The sequence below is a fragment of the Schistocerca nitens genome, chromosome 11, assembly GCF_023898315.1.
Source record: "Schistocerca nitens isolate TAMUIC-IGC-003100 chromosome 11, iqSchNite1.1, whole genome shotgun sequence".
In the NCBI taxonomy this organism is placed as follows: Eukaryota; Metazoa; Arthropoda; class Insecta; order Orthoptera; family Acrididae; genus Schistocerca; species Schistocerca nitens.
Genome location: NC_064624.1, coordinates 141,563,245 through 141,573,364, shown reverse-complemented (window position 1 = coordinate 141,573,364; position 10,120 = coordinate 141,563,245). Strand labels below are relative to the sequence as shown.

The 10,120-nt window shown below is 41.3% G+C and overlaps 1 protein-coding gene across 2 annotated transcripts in view; it reads left to right on the top strand.

Annotated features, from left to right (window-relative positions):
- The first annotated feature begins 425 nt into the window (after window positions 1–425).
- Window positions 426–10,120, top strand: part of LOC126212804 (ankyrin repeat and SOCS box protein 8-like) — a 32,331-nt gene continuing 22,636 nt past the window's right edge. Inside the window, exons 1-2 of one of the 2 annotated variants that reach the window (XM_049940212.1) lie at window positions 445–1,296; window positions 8,498–8,647. In XM_049940212.1, coding sequence (XP_049796169.1) covers window positions 977–1,296; window positions 8,498–8,647 — 470 coding nt within the window. In that variant the 5' untranslated portion in view covers window positions 445–976. Of the gene's footprint in view, window positions 1,297–8,497; window positions 8,648–10,120 lie in introns of both variants that reach the window. The other variant, XM_049940213.1, reaches the window with a different exon arrangement.

The window sequence follows — 10,120 nt, the reverse complement described above, 5'->3', positions numbered from 1 at the left end:
TTCTCAAATTCAGGTTTCCTGCAGACAACAAAACAATAAAGGGAAATAAAACGTCAAGTGCAACAAGTACGTGTGCAAAAGATGCCGAGCAAAAACTGTTGTCGGCTTTCTGAATCGCTGAGTAGGCAATTCTGTCACGTCCTTTTTCTTAAATATACTTAAATATCTATAATTATAGGCTGAAGTTATTTGTTCTTATGTTTTATTTCCTTCATTGCAATAACTACAAAAAATGCAGAGCATTTTAGTCACCTACTGCTTTTCAGAATCTTTCACAAATATTTGGTGCTTATCTTATTCTTCTATAAAAGGAAAAATACTATTGATACTCACATAAACAATATGTTTTGATTCTGTTTCAATCTTTTTATAAAGAAAAACATTATAACATTGCTTTACCAAATTTACGAAAGATTGTGGAATTTCTTCTGTAACATTTAAAATAAAAAAAATGTTTACTTAGAGAAAATTTATATTTGACCATGTACTGTTCATTTTAGAGACGTATTGTCAACATGAAGACGCTTAAAATACCACCCAAATACGAACAAAATGGTGGTTTTCTACTGCGGGTCAAAAATGACCCACATGGTACTACCAGGGGTTTGGCGAAGTCTGGTTCTTTTAGTGTTAGGAAGTGATGGTTGACGCAGATCCAGTTGTGGCTCAAGCATGTTCTCACACGGAGGGTGCTGTGCAAGGGGGAAGGTCTACCCAGTGACGCTGTGTTTCAGAATCGCCCACAGCAGGACAGGTCCAGGAGGTGAAAGAGGCTGCAGCTGTGGACCTGGGCACCCTGCTGGACGCTGGAGACAGCGCCGTGGTGACTCTGGTGGCGGGCGACACCCGTCTGGCAGCGCACAGGGCCGTCCTGGCCGCCAGGAGTCCCGTGTTCGCCGCTGTTTTCAGCCACGGCACGCTGGAGGCCACAGTTCCAGACGTGGGGGGCCCGCTGCTGCGCCACCTCGTGGCCTACATGTATACCCTGCAGGCCCCGCAGCTGGCCAGAATGGACCCCCAGCTGCTGGTCGCGGCTGATATGTACGGCTTGTCAGGCCTGAAGGCACAGTGCGAGCAGCAGTTGGCTGCACAGCTGTCTGTTGAGACTGCGGTGGCCACAGCTGTGCTCGCTATTCGGAACTCCTGTAGCAGCCTTAAGAAGGCCGCCGCCGCCTTCATAAAGACTCATATTTTGTACGTGATGGCCACGAAGGGCTGGGCAGATGCGCTACATTGTCAGCCTGAAGATTTAATTGAAGTGCTCAAGCTGCTGTCTGAGCCACCAGCGGAAACCAGGTAAATACAAGAGAAGCTACATGTCTACGTTGTCCAGTCCTGTGTAGTTCTGTGTGTGTGCGTGTATTTCCAGCTCCTTTACGTGTATCTGTGCAGCAAAATACACCATCACTGACAGACATTTTCTGATATCTCGCGATGATTTCATTGATTTCTCATGTTAGTTTAATGTTGTTGTTGTGGTCTTCAGTCCAGAGACTGGTTCGAAGGAGCTCTCCATGCTACTCTATCCTGTGCAAGCTTTTTCATCTCCCAGTACCTACTGCAACCAACATCCTTCTGAACCAGCTTAATATATTCATGTCTGGGTCTCCCTCCACAGTTTTAACCCCCCACGCTGCCCTGCAATACTAAATCAGTGACCCCTTGATGCCTCAGAATATGTCCAACCAACGGATCCCTTCCTTCAGTCAAGTGCTACAAATTCCTCTTCTCCCCAATTCTATTCAGTATATCCTCATTATTTCTGTGATCTACCAATCTAATCTCCAGCATTTTTCTGTAGCACCACATTTCGAAAGCTTCTATTCTTTTCTAGTCTAAACTATTTATCACCCATCTTTCACTTCCATACATGGCTACACTCCATACAAATACGTTCAGAAAAGGCTTCCTGACGCTTGAATCTATACTCGATGTTAACAAATATCTCTTCTTCAGAAACGCTTTCCTTGCCACTGCTGGTCTACATTTTATATGCCCTCTACTTCGACCATCATCAGCTACTTTGCTCCCCAAATAGCAAAACTCATCTACTACTTTAAGTTTGTCATTTCCTGATCTAATTCCCTCAGCATCACCTGATTTAATTGAACTACATTTCATTATCCGCCTTTTGCTTTTGTTGATGTCCATCTTATATCCTCCTTTCAAGACACTGTCCTTTTCTTTCAACTGCTCTTCCAGGTCCTTTGCTGTCTGTGACAGAATTGCAATGTCGTCGCCAAACCTCAGAGTCTTTATTTCATCTCAATGGATTTTAATTCCTACTCTTAATTTTTCTTTTTTTTTTTCCTTTACTGCTTGCTCTATATATAGATTGAATAACATCAGGGATACGCTACGGCCCTGTCTCAGTCCCTTCCCAAACACTGCTTTCCTGTCAAGCCTGTCTATTGTTATAGCTGCCATCTGGTTTCTGTACTAATTGTAAATAGCCTTTCGCTCCCTCTATTTGACCCCTGCCACCTTCAAAATTTGAAAAAGAGTATTCCAGTCAACATTCTCAAAAGCTTTCTCTATGTCCGCTAATGTTACAAACGTAGGTTTACCTACCGTTAATCTATCTTGTAAGTTGTAGGGTCAGTATTGCCTCACATCTTGCAACATTTCTATTGAATCCAAACTGGTCTTCCCCATGCTCGCTTTCTACCATTTCCATTCGTCTGTAAAGAATTCGCGTTTATTATTATTCTGCTCATACCTGTTAAACTGATAGTTCAGTAATATTCACACCTGTTAGAATTAAAGAAGTACTAGATCCAACTGGGTTTATTACCCGATAGGTTAGGTTTAAAACATCACTGGAGAACTTAATTATTCGTAGATTTATAAATGGTTTTATCATTATTTGCGGCCATTATATGTGCTGCCTTATAGGTTCTGGTGTAAAGTATCTAAATAAGCGGTATATTGCTGTGAAGAGGGTAGGAGCTGTATCAGCAGTGGGGTGGACACAGTGATGTGCTGCTCACAACAGATGTACACCAGACACAACGATGTGTAGTGTCAGCAGCCATGGCAGCGACCTGCAGGCTTTATTCTGTGTGCTGTGCAATTCACCAAAATCTCTTTACTCAATATTACATATATTGTTGTCTGCTGTCTCTTCTGGTGTTCACGATGAGATACTTACAACCGACATATGCTGCATAAAGGAAGGATGGCGTTGATCAACAAGCGTGTAGTCCGGCGTTAACACCAGGAACTCTGCAGCGCAGTTCAAAGAGATCAGAAAAGAATTTAAAACTTTCCATCTCTGATGTTGTCATGACATAAAAATTAAACCTTGGAAAAAAATAGGTGCTGTACAGAAGACGGTCAGACTGATCACTATTTCCACACCACTACTGCAGTTTGATTTATATGTTTCTCCTTCACTTTCTATGTTCATTTCTGAAATATACCTACGGTTCACAGAACAAACTTTGTTTATTCTCCACAAGTAGTAGAGTGTTATTAGATACAGGTCTTAAGATGTATGCTAGAATCCAAGAAGACGGGTGCGGTGCTGAATCGAATCATGAGGAAGACATCCGTTTCAGGACGTGACACAAGTACGTCTGCAGGAAGCTGTAGGTACTTACTCCTCAAACAGTCTGCGGCCACTTCAGGAGACAACAGGCCAGTCTCCGCAACCCTGAAAGATCCACAAAATGCGCACATCCACACAACGCTTCCCGTTTCCTTTTGCCTTGTGTTCCGTTGTTCATAAGTATATGTGCTGTAATTTGGACATTCCCATTCTCTAGCACATTAGGAGAGGTGGTTTTATTAGTCAAAACACTGTATGTGCTTCTTGGTGGAACATCTGTCAGTTGTCTACCAACCTGGCAACCTTGTTTGTGGTTCTCTATGCTGTTTCTAAAGGCTGCCCAAAGAACTTCACAGTGTTAGGACATTCCCTAGCCCATACATTGCAGTTACTGATACATCTCCCACAATATGAGTATTCATAAGACCTTTTGTCTCACTATCATTTTCTATATGCTGTATCACTTAACAAATGCACCATAAAATCCTAATGCCCAATAGTTCACACATATTTGCTTTTTGCAGATGTTTTGTGTGTGTGTGTGTGTGTGTGTGTGTGTGTGTGTGTGTGTGTGTGTGTGTGTGTGTACAGTAGGTTCAGAAATTTCCTTTAGAGAATTATATGATTTGTAGAGGGGAGTGAGTACTGGAATCCATGTCCAGAAACAAACCGTTTCCCTCCTACGACGGTTTCAGTTCAGATGTTTAACTCATCCACTTCTGCTTGAGCAGCTGAGTTAGGTGTGATGCAGTACAGTTACTAGATAACAATTCGAAAGAAACACAACGAAAGATTCCTTTATCAGCTAAGCCTCCTTGTTTGTATTATCACTTAAACATTACGTGTTCACATTACTCCAAAACAAAAGATCAAGCTAGCATACTGTACATGCAGAAGGTAATGTTTAAGTGTTAATGCAAACAGATGTGTGGAACTGATAAATGGATGCTTAGCTGTGTTTACTTTCGGACTGATACCTAATAACTGTATTACATCATGCCTAATACACTTCTTGAAGCAGAAGTGAATGATTTAAACACGTGAACTCAAACTGTCGTAGAATGCATACAGTACATTTCCAGACGGAGTTCCTGTTCAACATATTACGTTCTCTCCCCCCTCTACAAGTCCTAGTAGTTTGTAAAGAGAATTTCCAAACACCCTATGTATGCTTCCATCACTGATAGAGTTTCCACTCATCGACCTGTATCTTCTCCTCACTTGTAGCAACCACAGCTTACTTTAGTCACATTTAATGACTGATAATGATGTTATTCAATCTGTATATTGAACAAGCAGTAAAGGAAACAAAAGAAAAATTCGGAGTAGGTATTAAAATTCATGGAGAAGAAGTAAAAACTTTGAGGTTCGCCGATGACATTGTAATTCTGTCAGAGACAGCAAAGGACTTGGAAGAGCAGCTGAACGGAATGGACAGTGTCTTGAAAGGAGGATATAAGATGAACATCAACAAAAGCAAAACGAGGATAATGGAATGTAGTCAAATTAAATCGGGTGATGCTGAGGGAATTAGATTAGGAAATGAGACACTTAAAGTAGTAAAGGAGTTTTGCTATTTAGGGAGTAAAATAACTGATGATGGTCGAAGTAGAGAGGATATAAAATGTAGACTGGCAATGGCAAGGAAATCGTTTCTGAAGAAGAGAAATTTGTTAACATCGGGTATAGATTTAAGTGTCAGGAAGTCGTTTCTGAAAGTATTTGTATGGAGTGTAGCCATGTATGGAAGTGAAACATGGACGATAACTAGTTTGGACAAGAAGAGAATAGAAGCTTTCGAAATGTGGTGTTACAGAAGAATGCTGAAGATAAGGTGGGTAGATCACGTAACTAATGAGGAGGTATTGAATAGGATTGGGGAGAAGGGAAGTTTGTGGCACAACTTGACTAGAAGAAGGGATCGGTTGGTAGGACATGTTTTGAGGCATCAAGGGATCACAAATTTAGCATTGGAGGGCAGTGTGGAGGGTAAAAATCGTAGAGGTAGACCAAGAGATGAATACACTAAGCAGATTCAGAAGGATGTGGGCTGCAGTAGGTACTGGGAGATGAAGAAGCTTGCACAGGATAGAGTAGCATGGAGAGCTGCATCAAACCAGTCTCAGGACTGAAGACCACAACAACAACAACAATGATTTAATGTGTATTTACACAACATTACAATGTCTCCTGTGTTACGTAACCCATGTCTCCTTAATTTAAATCCAACTCTTTCCTTCGTTCTACAGGAAATATTCTTATCACAGTCTGATAGAACTGTATATATAGAATATAAGAATTAAACATAATTTCTATTTTCATTCGAATAACAACTTCTGACTACATATCAAGCATAAGTGTATGTATGGAATGCTTCTGTTTGCCATTTTTATCTTACTCATTGCTCAATGTTCGCTAGTTTATTGAGAGTGCTCGTTGGCCAATGTGAAACGAATATATTTACTTGCCTATTTTGGTGACAGTTAAACGTATTACGGGAATAGCTGCACAGTATCACACATCTGTATCCCTTGCTTCTCTAAATTTCTTTTGGTGCACAGTTCAGAATCTGTTCTTCTGTAATTTACCAGCTGCGCATCCTACAGCCAAGTCCCTAACAGCTACCGATACAATCTGATGATAATGGTACAAGTTGTAAAGATTATTTCCATTTTTATTTCTGTGGGAATGTTGTTTTTATGTATTTAAACTACGCTGATGACTAGTTGTCATCAAGCGAGGGGAAAGATCCACCGTGGTATAACAATCATGTACGAAAGGTACTACGGAAACAAAGAAAGCTTCATCATAGGTTTAAGAGTAGTCGAATCATAGCTGATAAGGAAAAGCTGAACGAAGCGAAAAAGAGCGTAAAGAGAGCAATGAGAGAAGCATTCAACGAATTCGAACATAAAACATTGGCAAACAATCTAAACAAGAACCCTAAAAAGTTTTGGTCATATGTAAAATCGGTAAGCGGATCTAAATCCCCTATTCAGTCACTCGTTGACCACGATGGCACCGAAACAGAGGACGACCGAAGAAAGGCAGAAATACTGAATTCAGTGTTCCGAAACTGTTTCACTGCGGAAAATCGTAACACGGTCCCTGACTTCAGCCGTCGCACGGACGCCAAAATGGAAAATATTGAAATAAACGATATCGGAATTGAAAAACAACTGCTATCACTTAGTAGCGGAAAAGCATCCGGACCAGACGAGATACCCGTAAGATTCTACAGTGATTATGCTAAAGAACTTGCCCCCTTTCTATCAGCAATTTATCGTAGATCTCTGGAAGAACGTAAAGTACCTAGCGACTGGAAGAAAGCGCAGGTCGTTCCCATTTTCAAGAAGGGTCATAAATCAGATGCGAATAATTATAGGCCTATTTCGCTTACGTCAATCTGTTGTAGAATAATGGAACATGTTTTATGTTCTCGTATTATGACGTTCTTAGATAATACAAATCTCCTTCATCATAACCAACATGGATTCCGCAAACAGAGATCATGTGAAACTCAGCTCGCCCTATTTGTCCAAGAAATTCACAGTGGCGTAGACACTGGCGAGCAGATTGATGCCGTATTCCTGGACTTCAGGAAGGCATTTGATACGGTTCCGCACTTACGTTTAGTGAAAAAAATACGAGCTTACGGAATATCGGACCAGGTTTGTGATTGGATTCAGGATTTCCTAGAAGAAAGAACACAACATGTCATTCTTAACGGTTCAAAATCTGTAGATGTAGAGGTAATTTCGGGAGTACCGCAAGGAAGCGTGATAGGACCTTTATTGTTTACAATATACATAAATGACTTAGTTGACAACATCGGTAGCTCCGTGAGGCTATTTGCAGATGACACGGTTGTCTACAAGAGAGTAGCAACATCAGAAGACTCGTACGTACTCCAGGAAGACCTGCAGAGGATTAATGAATGGTGCGACAGCTGGCAGCTTTCCCTAAACGTAGATAAATGTAATATAATGCGCATACATAGGGGCAGAAATCCATTCCAGTACGATTATGCCATAGGTGGTAAATCATTGGAAGCGGTAACGACCGTAAAATACTTAGGAGTTACTATCCGGAGCGATCTGAAGTGGAATGATCACATAAAACAAATAGTGGGAAAAGCAGGCGTCAGGTTGAGATTCATAGGAAGAATTCTAAGAAAATGTGACTCATCGACGAAAGAAGTAGCTTACAAAACGCTTGTTCGTCCGATTCTTGAGTATTGCTCATCGGTATGGGACCCTTACCAGGTTGGATTAATAGAAGAGATAGACATGATCCAGCGAAAAGCAGCGCGATTCGTCATGGGGACATTTAGTCAGCGCGAGAGCGTTACGGAGATGCTGAACAAGCTCCAGTGGCGGACACTTCAAGAAAGGCGTTACGCAATACGGAGAGGTTTATTATCGAAATTACGAGAGAGCACACTCCGGGAAGAGATGGGCAACATATTACTACCGCCCACATATATCTCGCGTAATGATCACAACGAAAAGATCCGAGAAATTAGAGCAAATACGGAGACTTACAAGCAGTCGTTCTTCCCACGCACAATTCGTGAATGGAACAGGGAAGGGGGGATCAGATAGTGGTACAATAAGTACCCTCCGCCACACACCGTAAGGTGGCTCGCGGAGTATAGATGTAGATGTAGATGTAGATATCAGTTCAACCTAAATGTTGACCTTAGCATGTACCTTTTATTTGTACTTTAATTTATTCAGCCTGTTGTTTGCTAAGAGATGCTACTAGTGTGGGGGCTAAACCGATTAGCACAGGGGTAAGTCCTTCGTCTCAGAGGACCCACTACTGATGTTGAAAGTGTGTGTTCTGTTAGTTGTGTCTGGACAAGTTCTCAGCAGCGTTGTCAGCAGTAGGCTGCCCTCTGTCCTCCATATGTACAGAGTGACTACACCCTGTGTCTCTGCACAGCACTCCAGCCACTGGAGACAGCGAGGTCACCCCCACCAGTCAGCTGCACATGGGCCACAAAAACTGCAGCAGGGCTCCTGTTCCAGCTGCAAAGCACACAGCTACCTGCCCCACTCCCACATTTGACGATGCTTCCGTCTCTTTCCTGCGGTGAGTACTGTCGCTATGCACCATTTCCACATTCACCATACCACTTACGAGGGCATTAGCCAAGTGATCTTTTCCAAAAACAGAATTTCACTTCATTGTATTTTTCGATAAAATAGAAGTTATAACTGTCAAGAAACGGCATTTTATTTGTTAATTTTTGATGTTTGTGTAAGCATGTATCATAGTGTATCTCGAGATATTTCTCTGGCAACAGAGTGTGAATTACAACCCGTTCAGACCACAGTTATTTGGCAAAGGTACTATAAACAACTTTTACTCTCCAAATGTAGTGAATGAATAGGTGTGTCGGGTGAAAGTTATCGTTTCAGTGGTGGTTTCCCATCTCCTAAAGTAAATTTGTATAAAATTTGTGTTACAGCTACATTTATGCATTGTAACTACAAATATTACTTTAATGAGAATAAATAATTATCTGCAAGTTCGTTATGGTCGTCAAAAGGAAATGATGATGGGTCATTATGAAGGAAAAGACGTAAAAATAATATCCATTAGCAGAATACAGTTATGGACTGTTGTAGAATGAAGTTTAATTTTTATGTGATTTCCTGTATTTTTTCCTTCAAATTATTTTTTGACGTGTCAGTATTTAGTAACAACTGCAAATTTGCGCCATACTGGGTGTAAAATACCTGTTTAACATTTGCAACAAGCAGTAGCCTTAACTAGTAGGTCATCCTATCAAACGACCTCACTTGGCTCAAACTTTCAGCTGTCAGTTTTATTTCCATGTTTGTTTTGCAGACACTCTAATTGCGTTTCACAGGATGAGCCGAAATAGCACCATTGAATGTATGGCGTCTGTAAGAGACGGAGGTTCAGTCTGCCACGAGAGCTGAATATGAGGTCGTCTGGTAGTAGCTGTTGGAAATCATTTGTTGGAACATCAGCCTCAATGAAACTGGAAGACACATGTGCAGTCGTGTGGTGAGGCAGCCTAGTAGTAAAGGCGACTGCTTGTGATGAGCGAGAAGTCCGTATTCGACAGCCAGTATGGGACAAATTTTCGGTGGTCACTACATAATGGTCAAGATGGCTGCTCATGTTAATCAGGCAATCCTGCTGCACGTGTGGTCAGGTCGAGTCGTGTGTATTGGCGTGCGGCGTCTTCTGTAAACAAATCCCTGCAATTGACAGTGTGTCACAGGTGTTGTGGGTACAGATCTTGACTCAGCATGGGGAAATTTCAGCTTAAATGGATCCTGATATCGACTTATATTTATGTAAATCGATTGTCGATGGTAGCAGATAATGGTAGTTGACTTCACGAAAAACTGTGAGTGCACATTGCATTACATTTGTTGCATATTTAAAGACCTGTTACCTGACATTTTAAAAAGCATGTTTTGCATTATGCAATTTTGCATATAATACTGCATTGTTCTACATCACTAGTAAAATTAGTTTTGCGCTATAAAAGGATGGCAATAACAATGAATTAGTTGCAGGAAATAG